At 41.4% G+C, this 11,897-nt stretch overlaps 4 protein-coding genes across 4 annotated transcripts; 2 read left to right on the forward strand and 2 right to left on the reverse strand.

The window, feature by feature from the left end:
* The first annotated feature begins 357 nt into the window (after window positions 1-357).
* On the forward strand, window positions 358-4,991 carry LOC108148476 (prolyl 4-hydroxylase subunit alpha-2). Its single transcript, XM_017275508.2, has 6 exons — window positions 358-596; window positions 2,831-2,985; window positions 3,044-3,200; window positions 3,680-4,535; window positions 4,605-4,770; window positions 4,826-4,991. The coding sequence occupies exons 1-6, from the start codon at window positions 424-426 to the stop codon at window positions 4,924-4,926; spliced, it is 1,608 nt and encodes a 535-aa protein (XP_017130997.1). The 5' UTR covers window positions 358-423; the 3' UTR covers window positions 4,927-4,991.
* Window positions 4,992-4,999: 8 nt separating this feature from the next.
* On the reverse strand, window positions 5,000-6,827 carry LOC108148477 (prolyl 4-hydroxylase subunit alpha-1). The gene is made up of 5 exons (XM_017275509.2): window positions 6,640-6,827; window positions 6,415-6,578; window positions 5,382-6,352; window positions 5,156-5,321; window positions 5,000-5,100 (listed from the first exon to the last, which is right to left on the reverse strand). Exons 1-5 carry the CDS (start codon window positions 6,825-6,827, stop codon window positions 5,000-5,002), a joined length of 1,590 nt encoding a protein of 529 aa, XP_017130998.1.
* Window positions 6,828-7,471: 644 nt separating this feature from the next.
* Window positions 7,472-8,356, reverse strand: LOC108148468 (serine protease 1-like). Its single transcript, XM_017275500.2, has one exon. The coding sequence runs from the start codon at window positions 8,328-8,330 to the stop codon at window positions 7,524-7,526; it is 807 nt and encodes a 268-aa protein (XP_017130989.1). The 5' UTR covers window positions 8,331-8,356; the 3' UTR covers window positions 7,472-7,523.
* A 1,197-nt stretch (window positions 8,357-9,553) lies between these two features.
* On the forward strand, window positions 9,554-10,460 carry LOC108148759 (serine protease 1-like). Its single transcript, XM_017275960.2, has one exon. It carries the CDS (start codon window positions 9,590-9,592, stop codon window positions 10,394-10,396), a length of 807 nt encoding a protein of 268 aa, XP_017131449.1. The 5' UTR covers window positions 9,554-9,589; the 3' UTR covers window positions 10,397-10,460.
* The last annotated feature ends 1,437 nt before the right edge of the window (window positions 10,461-11,897 follow it).

Below are 11,897 nucleotides of genomic sequence, written 5' to 3' on the forward strand. Positions count from 1 at the left end.
AATTCAGTCTGCCGGCTGGAAAAGTTATGTAGATTTCTTTAACGTTCAGTTTTGATTCCTGCCACAATTGTCAGAACTTCTGTCTTATGTAAATGTACATATGTACATTCAGTTTCAGTTTATTGAACCTCGCTGAAGTGGGTACTTCACTTAATGGGGCCTATTCAAGCAGAACTTGGCTCCCCCGCGGGCAGTTCTTTGACCAGAGATTCCGTGCCATTAGAATCCAAAGCTGGAACTGCTCGATCAACACCCGCTGTATCGCGCAGCCGCAAACGCCCCGAGCTTTTTTCATAAGATCAACCAAAGATCGTCGCTTTGGCCGCCGACTGAAAACAGTTTATAACGAATCGCGGCTGGAACAGCAAGCTAAAAAGCGAGATCCGCAATCTTGAAAGCCGGTGACGTTTTCGGTTGGGTGAAATGTTTTTGGCCAAGTGTGTCCTTTTTTTGTTGCTGCCGATATTATCCTGCCGTGGCGAATTCTTCAGTTCCACTTCGGGTCTGGAGAAGTTGTTCCAAACGGAGGTTGTGCTCCTGGCAGAGCTGCAAAATTATGTGAATGAAATTAATCAGCATGCAGAAGCACTGCAGAGGTAAAAGTGAATTAAATATAAGCCAGCACATTTATTTCGAAAATAAAAAAAGTATTTAATTTAGTGATTATGTTTGTCTATACTTTTATTTAAAATTTTTAATTTTAAATTGCAAAATAGAAATTTTAATATTCATAGAATTACTTTAAATTATAATATATTTTTTGGATTAGTTCAGTATTTTCTATTCAAATGAACTTGATCCTTCAACAAAATTAGAATGTTTAAGAAATATTATTACAAATTTCTGTAAATTTAATGTATGAAAAACCGGTTCAGAACAGACTTTAAATAAGAAATTTCCTAACTCTTCAAGTACAAATAAAAAAAAAATAAAGCAATCTAAAAATCTGAAATTCCGTGCAGCCGATATTAATACATTTTTAAAAAGATTTTTATGTGCTTTTTATGGTAATATAACAAGCACATAAAAAAGACATTCTGAAGAAAATAAGAACAGCTCATAAAACTTCTTTTAAATATATGTAAATTTTATTTTCAGAGTGGATTGAACTCACTTAAAGAATTTAAAGTGTTAGTGGACATTCCTCTAGCAAAAGCCATATGAAAATGGAAAGTTTCTCAGGTTCTAGCCGAGCCTACTATTCCATGCTGGTTTTTGCTAATACCCAGATGGTTAGCTTTAATTAGATGCAAATGAGAAACTCATTTCGCGCACAGGCCAATCGGAATGTGCAGAGTCCATCAAATTTCCCAGGCATATGATATTTCAGATTGTCACACAATCCGTGAAACAATAAAATGAAAATCAATTGACAGATGTCAGTGGGAATCCGATTATGAATTTATCTTTTCATATGCGTGGCTGACCGCCCACGTTAATTGAAAATTAACATCGAACTCGGGTGGGCAGATTTTCAACTGTTTTTGACTAATTAAAGTCTGTTGTGGGAGAGATGGCACATCGAGATATTAAATTCTAGTTAGCTTCAGTTAGTTTTATTACAATTATGCAGATTTCTGTCATCTCATTGGACCGGTTGCCATAAAAGTGAATGGCAACCCAGCGATTTGTCGCCGATTGCAGATTGCTTGATTCCCTAACCAATGCTATTTGTTTAGTTGCGCGGGGTGCTATTTATTTTATGGTCTGCTAATTTCTCCAATTTCTGGGCTTGATTTATTAGCGCCGGTTATTATACTAATTAATGGCACGTATAAAGCACAAATCGCTGGCCAACCACTTTCAGTAACATTTCGAAACCTTGCATTTGATTATCTGCGACAAAATCGATTGCTACCAGCGACGATACCGATCGCCGGATCTAAGGCAATTGTTAATGCCGCTAGTTTATTTTGTTGTTCAGAAATAAGTGTCACCGGCTTAGCAGATTTAGAAGTTTAAAATATTGTGCAATCATCGCCTCGGATATGCATATTATACAGTAACGTGTGCGGTTGTTTTGTTTATCATGCGCATTTCGCAAACCGGATTGCTTTCTATCTAATAAGAAACCGTTAACAAATTGTAAAGTATAATATTTATACCTTTCTGAATCAGCTGTCTGCGAAAACTGGTCTTTTTATTTTCGAATTGTGTAAGAAACAAAACAATTGAATTTCTTTGGCTTAGTCATTGGGCATGGCGTCCACTTGAAAATATATTAAAATAGATTTATTGGGTACAAGTGCTACCACTTAATCATCAAGACAGCGCCGTTTCCAACAAAAGACTTGAACTCAAATTAGTTGTGACTCGCTTCTAGATTCAGATTATGGTTACGCTCCCAACTTAATGACTTTTAAATGAGCCGCAATGCAGGCGACAGGCGTGCAAATAAATGCGTAAATTATACAAAACAGGTAACCCACCGATAAACCTCTACTTGTATTCATTTTTTGGTAGTTCTGTATATTTTAAGGCAATTTTTTGTACCATAATTCTGAAAAATGGTTTCAATCAGCAGGTGCTTTAATATTTAAACACTGCGGAAAAACGGATTTGAGTTGCAGTTTTTTAAAAAGTCACCTTCTCATTTGAAAAATGTTTCATGCACCTCCCATTTTAATTATGATCTTGCTACCAATTTTAGCTCAAATTTGTCCCCTTAAAATAACCAATTAATTTCACTCCTAGCCTACGTTCCATTTTATCAGTGTATAAAATCTAGAGAATTTTTAGTTTTAGTTTGTCCACCCAAAAAAAAAACTTAATTTATGCAAATTCCTTTAGTTATGAGTCTGATTAATGATTACTTTGTTTATGATTTCAGTGAGATCGATGCTATCCGCGTGGAGCACCTGAATGCCGCCGAGGGCATCGATGACTACCTCAACAATCCGGTGAACGCTTTTCGACTGATTAAACGCCTCCACAGCGATTGGGAGACCTTCGAGGGCAGTGTTTCATCAGACTCAAGTCGCTCAAGTTAGTTAACAGTTGAACTATTATCCATTAGATACAATCATAACCTATTCCGTTACAGACTATCTCGAAGCCATGGCCGGATATAAGGAAAATCTGAGCTATCCTTCACAGGATGATTTCGTGGGATCGGCAATCGCTTTAACTCGACTTCAGCAGACATACCAACTGGATGTGGCCGAATTGGCCAGTGGAAGTCTAAACGGCGTTAAATATGGGTAAGGAATTGTATATAATAATAAGCTTCGAAGATCTAATAGCGGGCTTTCCTAAACACTAATGATCTTAATTACATACAAATTATATTAAATAAGAAGGTTCAACTTTTGACTCTAACAGAATGCAGAATTATACTGAACAAATGTTAGTAAGTTACTTTAAGTTAGTTGTTAGCACAGTGGTTATAAAAAAAGTTGAGGTTTATGTGCATTTAACATTGTGTCATATCATAACAAAGCAGCAATTATATTTTCCTCTTCCGGGAGCAACTTATTATGTGAGTTTACGACTGCAAAATGTTTGTTAATACCCATAAGTGGGAAAGGAAATGACCCAAAAAGTTGTTCAATTAAAACGAATTGTTATAAAGTGGGGCAGCATACAGTATAATAAAAAATACTTGTATAATTAAAGATTAAAACGATTTCTATTTTCACTGTAATTTCTGTGTCTGCTTAAACCTGGATCTCTTTTCCAGAACGGCCATGTCCTGGCAGGACTGCTTTGTGCTCGGCCAGCACTTGTATGCTTTGAGGGATTACAATCACACGGTGCCGTGGCTGCAGCAGTCGATGCAGTTGCTCGGGGAACAGTCCTATGGCACGGAATCCGCATCCCTGGACTTCATGGAGGCGGTGGTGGACTATCATCGGGAGATGGGTGCCCACGAGAGTGCTTTGAGACTAGTGAACCACGTGCTCTCCATAGAACCAGACCAAAGGAGTCATCTTCTAGAATCTCGTCGGCGTTTGGAGCAACTAATCACCGATGGAGACAAAAGTGGATTGCTTCATGTGACAGCACGAAGACCTGGGGACTACCATGAGTCCCGGGAGTTTCGTATGTACGAACAGGTGTGCCGTGGTGAGTTGGGTCCACTGCCTTCCAAACAACGACAACTCCGTTGTCGCCTAAGGAAAAGTCGCTTTGGCTATGCTCCGTTTAAGTTGGAGGAACTGCACTTGGATCCGCCAGTGGTGCAGCTGCATCAGGTGGTTAGCTCCAATGATTCGGAATTCCTGCAAAGGACTGCCAGACCCAGGATTAAAAGATCCACTGTATACTCGCTAAGCGGAAATGGGGCATCAACTGCAGCCGCTTTTCGCACCAGCCAAGGGGCCTCCTTCAACTACTCCAGGAATGCAGTAACCAAACTGCTAAGCCAGCATGTGGGTGACTTATCAGGCCTGGAAATGGAATACGGCGAGGATCTGCAGGTGGCCAACTATGGCATCGGTGGTCACTATGAACCACACTGGGACAGCTTTCCGGAAAACCACATTTACCAAGAGGGGGATGATACCGGGAATCGAATTGCCACGGGCATATATTACGTGAGTTTCCTATACAACTTTCTTTATAAATAACACTATATTGTTATGCCCCAAACTATTTGTTTTTAGCTCTCCGATGTTGAAGCTGGTGGTGGTACCGCATTTCCCTTTTTGCCCCTTTTGGTGACACCAGAAAGAGGTAGTCTGCTCTTCTGGTACAATCTTCATCCTTCTGGTGATCAGGATTATCGAACAAAACATGCCGCCTGTCCCGTTCTTCAGGGCAGCAAGTGGAGTAAGTTATACATATTCCTAAAAATAACCTATTTTAAATGACTTTTTATCTGCAGTTGCCAATGTCTGGGTGCGAGAACGTCATCAGGATCATGTGAGACCCTGTGATTTGCAAAGGAACCAAGAAATCTCATTGCCTTACAGGGACTTTGACTGATGCACTTTTATATTGATTAAGCAACCTATACAACACTCATTAAAGTAAGATATTAATTTATTAAACGTTTAATCTACACTGATTTCCGATAGGCTGCGGACTTGTAGCTATCTGAGGTGAGGTTGCAGGGCCGCCGGAACTCCTGGTAGCCCGAGTGCATCCAAATGTTGCCAACTGCAATTAGAACAAAAATTTAGAACATTTTTCTTATATCTATAATTGTTCTTACTTCTCTTGGAACCCACAATAACTGGACAGCCAGCATGTAAGGTGCGCACATCCACATCCAAGGATCTATGAAGGTTGTGCCACATGACTAGGGCTCCTTTAACAGGAGGCAGAAAAACATTAAGTTTGGTAAAGACAGTATAACCACCTTGTTCCACATCAGAGAGCTGCAAAAATATTATTTTAAAATATATCCAGATACAAATCTAATGTAGTATAAAACTTACATAAAACATGCTGGTGGATATCCGATCCCCCTTGAATTGAGTTGGCAAATTGACCTCAAAGTAATCCGGATGCGGTTCGTACTGCCCACCAACTCCGTAGTTTGCCACCTGCATGTGCTCGGCTCCGGCCATATCGAATCCAGACACAAACTGAATGATCCGGCTCACAGACTCCATTATGGGAGTATTGTAGTCCAGCCAGGTTTGCTGACTAACCCGGAGATCTCTGACGGTGCGTTTGCCACCTTCGCCAGCTACGGCTGATCGCACCATCTCCTCCTTGTCCGCCTCCTCGAAGATGGACAAGATCTGTTGGGCGTTCAGCATTCCGTGATAGACACTGATATCCGGATCCAGGTGTACGGGTTCCACTTGAAGAGGTGCCAAGGTATAATACGCATGTCTCTTTCCATCCAGATAGCATTTCAAGGGGCTACCACTCCTCTCCTCTGGTAATCTTTTGCCCTGGCATAGCCTGGTGTAATTGGCATACCACGAGGGATTCTTCTCTTGGATGTTCTTTCCCGGCTCATGGTTTTCCAAATACTTGCGAGTTTGCTGAGCGGTGTGTGTGGGTTCGGGCTTTAGGATTTGATTTAAAAGGTTTTCAGCTCTTTTTGGATTACCCAACTCAAAGTTGGCCATGGCTGCATATTCACGTATATCTGATAGGTAGTGAATCTTGTCTTTCTCGTCTTCTAGATTTCGGAGAAGTACATGTGCCACCTGGAGCCATTCCAGTGATCTTTGGTATTCCCCAAGATCGAATAGTTGTGCACCTATTTCATAGCACTCACGCCATTGTAACTCCGAGTCGTAAGAAAAGCCATTAATTACGCCGCCAGCCAGATCCGAGGTGGAAAGATTATAGACCCTCTGTAGCCTGGCCAAACCTTTGATGGCTCCTTGAAGCTCCGACTGATCGGGGTAGCCCAAATCCCTTGTCAGTATCTCTGAAAACTGGCGAAAGTCTGCGGAAAATGGGATTTGTTTTGCATAACTTATAACCCTTTTAAAGTATAATACAATTTACCTTCTCTGGGTTGGTTGGTGAGTATGGGTTCAAAGATAAGTGCATCCCAATCCTGAACCAATCGCTTGATCAACCTGAAAGCGTGCAATGGATGACCCAGATACTCATCCAGTTTTAATTGGGCCACAGCCCATTCATGTTCCCGTTTTATTTGATCCACATATCTATAAAATGTTATAGCTAATAATGTTATATGTACCTTAATATAACATTAAATTTGATTACCTGCGATAAAAGTTGAGCTGCTGTTGCTGGGTCTCCAAATACGAACGCGTGGCATTTAGGAGCTCCTGCTCCACTTGTGCCAAATCCTGCATACTGTCCACCGACGAGTAAAACTCCACCTTGGCTGCTCCACTCCAAATCATATGCAGGAAAATCCCAAAAACCAAGTACCAACTGCGAGGCGACATTGTAAATTGGGAACTGAGAATCAAGTCTGACTGATGGGTACTGCTTCGGGCAAAGGTAGCTTCGCATCTAAATGGGATTGGGCCAAATAGAACGTTATTCTATCTGAAAACTGTCACGTACCCAGACAAAAGTGCTGTGCAAACAACGGTGTCAAACACAGAAATACACACAAATGCTAATAAATAAACAATGTATTCTTTCTCTAAATCTCTCCCTCTCTTGCCCCAAAATTTTGGGCATGTCCAGATGGACATTTTTATAACAGTTATGTACTATTGGAGATCAGTATTTGTAGAAACTTAATGTTTTTTTTTTCTATTTCAACATTGTTTCCCAGCAAAAGAAATGCTAAATGTATTTTAATGGTACAATATAATGTCCATAGAAAAAAAAATGTTCAATATATCATAGGTAAACCAAGTTTAGGTAACAAAATTAATATTTTTTTAACATTCCAATAAATGCCAACAGTCTAACAAAAAGGCTTATTGAATAAATTGAAAATTTAGTCGACGGGAAAACATATGAGCATTTTTTATCTGTATATGCATCTACCGCGAAATAATAGTGTTTTACAATGGAATTCGAATTTCCTTAAAGTAAAGTTTAAGCGCTAGTCATACCCCACTAAAACTGCAGACAATTTTTGCTAGACAAATTTATTGAATTAAAAAAAATTTTTTACATTTGCACATTTAGTAGGCGATGCCGGTGTTGTCGCGGATCCAGTCCAGGTACCCGGTGACGCGGGTGAAGACGGCGGGAGCTCCGGACTGGCAGCCGGCGGCGGAGACGAAGGAGGTCACTCCGACCAGGCGGTTGCCCTCGTGTGTGACCAGGGGACCACCGGAGTCGCCTCCGCAGGTGGACTTGCCTCCGGCGGTGTTGATGCAGATCATGAATTCGTGCAGGGACCAGGTGCGGCTGCAGTCGCCCTGGGACATGATCTGGACATCGATGGCCTGCAGCCAGTCGGGCAGTGGGCTGCCGTCGTAGGTGCCGCCCCATCCGGAGGCCACGGCCCACCAGCCGGCGTAGTCCTGGTAGCGGTCGTTGTAGCTGGGCAGCTCCACCTTGTTGACCAGGTGCCAGAAGTCGACGTGCGGGGTGCGGATCAGGGAGATGTCGTTGTGCAGGTTGCCGCTGTTGTAGTGGTGGTGCTGGACGAAGTTACCGCTGCCCACCCAGTGGGTGTACTGGGGCTGGGTGCGGATGCTGGCTCCGTAGTGGATGGTCACTCCGCCGGCTCCGTTGGTGCAGTGAGCAGCCGTCAGGACCCAGCTGTTGCCGATGATGGAGCCACCGCACCACCAGTTTCCGTTGCCGCTGAACAGCAGACCCACGATGTAGGGCACCTTGCCCTCGTAGGCTGGGTAGCCGTTGGTGATGCGACCCTGGATGTCCTTCACCGGAACGGGGGTCAGCTTCTGATCCTTCTGCTCGGGAGCAGGGATGGCAGTGGCTGCGGCCACGGCCAGAGCCAGAAATACGAACAACTTCATCTTGGCTAAGTCTTGCAACTCATGGTTTTTCCAGAAACTGACCAGCCTTTTATACTAGTCCCTTATCAATTTCAAGAGCTCTTGTCGCGTGTCAGCAAAATTCGCTGACCATATATTTTGCCAACTTTCTGGCACGAAATGTTAAGACATTCGATAAGACCTAACTTATAGCCTGCTCTTCACAATTGATGTGTGGCATGCTTGCCATAAGTGTACACCTGAATCCCATTATTCTCTAAAGAACACTAATCATTTAAAATTTTAATGAACAAAATCTCTTGCCAAATAATAAGACAAAAAAAAACCTCATAAACCACAAACTCTTAATCTTATCATATTAGTTTATAATCGAATATTTTTATTATAATATATTACACTTGCGAAAGCTTCAAGAATTCAGCAGCACAATAGAAAGATGTTTAAAATTAATCTCGTTTCCTTTAAATACTGTAAGTATTTGTAAATAAGCGGAATTTTTTTTCAAAAATAGATGTAGCGAAGTACAACGCCGTAAAATACATATAGCCAAAAACGATTTGTTTTTAAAATATTTGACCTGATTCTGATTCATGATACTAAATGTAGGTACTTGATTTGCTGACCATAAATGAATTAGTTTCTCTTTTGAATGATTGATTGTGGCTTTCATTCATAATTTTCTATTATATAAAACCAAGGAAAAAAGCAAATAAAAAATTTTAGCAGGGAACATAGATAGTTTTCAAAAACTATATTAAATAAAAATTTAGTAGCTTTGCAGTAAAATAACCAATTTGTCTTCAAAATCATAGGAAAACAAATTCGATGTTTTTAAACTATTTAAATTTTTAAAATAAAACCCTTTTCGATTGTCATTCAAAACTTAATAATCGTAATTACATCCGAATTTTGTTCTCAACTCTTAATCAAAATTATTACTTTGCGGTTGTTTTCTTGTTAACAGATTAACAAAGTGATATTTAAAATAAATTTTATTTTTATTTTCTCAATATTTTTTTTAGTTAATTTTTTTGCCATATGCTTATTAAAATAATTTCAAATTTAACAAATCGTAGATGCAAGCCATAGTTTCAGTAAAGACCCACTTCCTTTAAGCTTATCAGTCGGTCAGAATTGTCATGCTTGTCATACTTGGCCATAATATACAGCCGGCGAATTTTCGGACCCAACAATCGTTCTCAGGGCTGATAAGGCAGTGGTTTCTGTATAAAAGGACGGTCAGTTTCTGGAAAAACCATGAGTTGCAAGACTTAGCCAAGATGAAGTTGTTCGTATTTCTGGCTCTGGCCGTGGCCGCAGCCACTGCCATCCCTGCTCCCGAGCAGAAGGATCAGAAGCTGACCCCCGTTCCGGTGAAGGACATCCAGGGTCGCATCACCAACGGCTACCCAGCCTACGAGGGCAAGGTGCCCTACATCGTGGGTCTGCTGTTCAGCGGCAACGGAAACTGGTGGTGCGGTGGCTCCATCATCGGCAACAGCTGGGTCCTGACGGCTGCTCACTGCACCAACGGAGCCGGCGGAGTGACCATCCACTACGGAGCCAGCATCCGCACCCAGCCCCAGTACACCCACTGGGTGGGCAGCGGTAACTTCGTCCAGCACCACCACTACAACAGCGGCAACCTGCACAACGACATCTCCCTGATCCGCACCCCGCACGTCGACTTCTGGCACCTGGTCAACAAGGTGGAGCTGCCCAGCTACAACGACCGCTACCAGGACTACGCCGGCTGGTGGGCCGTGGCCTCCGGATGGGGCGGCACCTACGACGGCAGCCCACTGCCCGACTGGCTCCAGGCCATCGATGTCCAGATCATGTCCCAGGGCGACTGCAGCCGCACCTGGTCCCTGCACGAATTCATGATCTGCATCAACACCGCCGGAGGCAAGTCCACCTGCGGAGGCGACTCCGGTGGTCCCCTGGTCACACACGAGGGCAACCGCCTGGTCGGAGTGACCTCCTTCGTCTCCGCCGCCGGCTGCCAGTCCGGAGCTCCCGCCGTCTTCACCCGCGTCACCGGGTACCTGGACTGGATCCGCGACAACACCGGCATCGCCTACTAAGAGTTCAGTGTTTTCACATGTTTTAATGGGTGTTTTCAATAAAAGTTTCAAGTACATGAATAAATTCTTTCTTTTAATTGAAGTAAATTTCAGTTAAGGGCAGTGGACCATCTCCTTTATATGTTGAATTTTCGAGTAAAAAAAAACTTTGGGGTGAAGATCCTAGCGCCAAACCGATTATTTATTTATGATACTTAAAATGACCTTATAAAACGTGTGTAACAAATAAATGGCACATCATGGTCCACATTTGAAAGACAAAATAACTTAAATAACTTAAGTTAAATTATAAATAAATCTTTATGGATTCCGTATAACAGAACTGTGATACATTTCTGTGAATGTTAGACGTATATACTTAAACAAAGATTGATATATTATTAAATTTGTCATAAGAAAAGTAAATTTATGTTACCGATTATCAGTTTAATTTGTTGCCTCCTCAGCACGTAGCCTACATAAATAGTATTTGAAATTACTGATAAGTTTCGTCGATTCAAATCATACTCTTTTCTGGAATGTCCAACAATTTATGAATGAAAGTTAATCAGCTGCCAAGATTACTACTATAAATGATAATCTAGACCGGTCTGTTTTGGTTAACAATTTTTTGTGTAAGCTTGAATTAACTGAGTATCCTGTTGTCTTTAAACCTGACCTTCTATTTCGTTTTAATAGTATATAAGTTCCAATAAATACTTAATTTTTATTAATATTTTGTACAATAGATTTCTATCAAACAGCTAGAGATTTAAATCTAGTCGATTAAATTTAATGCACCTAAAATAACTGCGCGTTATGATTACAAATGTACTGGCGTATCAGCTGAGAGTCACCATAAATAAATGTGTATCTCCGCTGATAATAATTTTCTACTAAAAAAAAGTATAGAACTTGGTCATCCGGAGCAGATAGCAGATTTCATTCAATACTTTCAGATATTATTACTATGGTAAGTAAAGTTTACTATACATTTTATTTCGACCATTTCCTGTATAGTATATTAAAAGTTTTACAGAAATATCGCTCCGAGAATTAATGCAAGACAATTAGCCAAAGATATTCACTTTTTCCTCTACATGTTAACCTGTTCATATAAAATTTGTTCTATATAAAAATATATTTAAATATTTCCTATATATCCCTGCTCTATGGCTCTGTCGAGTGCAATTTTCCTGGATATTAGTCACCTATCACCTGCTCTTTTCGCATTTCAGGCCAAATTCGATTGAATTTCTCCGGGCGCCGCAAAGTATGCAACGCAGTGCGGCGAGTGCAGAAAGGATAAACCGATTTGTATCCACTCAACCGGGCAAACACACAGATGCACAGTCACGCACACCCTCAAACATTCGAATTGGCTCACAGTTGATGCAGCAGGACTCCACTTACCACGCTTGATGGATGAGCCCTCCGGCTGATGGATCGCCAACCACTAATCGAACATCAGAGTGCCTCCCTGTCGACGCTTCAATTTCAATTCGATTCAGCGCCACTTTTG

This window comes from Drosophila elegans, unplaced genomic scaffold (genome assembly GCF_018152505.1).
Source record: "Drosophila elegans isolate 14027-0461.03 unplaced genomic scaffold, ASM1815250v1 contig_476, whole genome shotgun sequence".
Lineage (NCBI taxonomy): Eukaryota > Metazoa > Arthropoda > Insecta > Diptera > Drosophilidae > Drosophila > Drosophila elegans.

Excerpts from the sequence above, each read along its gene's own strand:
- LOC108148476 (XM_017275508.2), top strand. The coding sequence starts at position 424 with ATGTTTTTGGCCAAGTGTGTCCTTTTTTTGTTGCTGCCGATATTATCC. Across the intron at positions 597-2,830 it reads CATGCAGAAGCACTGCAGAG|TGAGATCGATGCTATCCGCG; the intron begins GTAAAAGTGAAT and ends TTATGATTTCAG. Across the intron at positions 4,771-4,825 it reads TCTTCAGGGCAGCAAGTGGA|TTGCCAATGTCTGGGTGCGA; the intron begins GTAAGTTATACA and ends TTTTATCTGCAG.
- LOC108148477 (XM_017275509.2), bottom strand. The coding sequence starts at position 6,827 with ATGTCGCCTCGCAGTTGGTACTTGGTTTTTGGGATTTTCCTGCATATG. Across the intron at positions 6,579-6,639 it reads CAGCTCAACTTTTATCGCAG|ATATGTGGATCAAATAAAAC; the intron begins GTAATCAAATTT and ends AACATTTTATAG. Across the intron at positions 5,101-5,155 it reads TATTGTGGGTTCCAAGAGAA|TTGGCAACATTTGGATGCAC; the intron begins GTAAGAACAATT and ends TTCTAATTGCAG.
- LOC108148468 (XM_017275500.2), bottom strand. The coding sequence starts at position 8,330 with ATGAAGTTGTTCGTATTTCTGGCTCTGGCCGTGGCCGCAGCCACTGCC.
- LOC108148759 (XM_017275960.2), top strand. The coding sequence starts at position 9,590 with ATGAAGTTGTTCGTATTTCTGGCTCTGGCCGTGGCCGCAGCCACTGCC.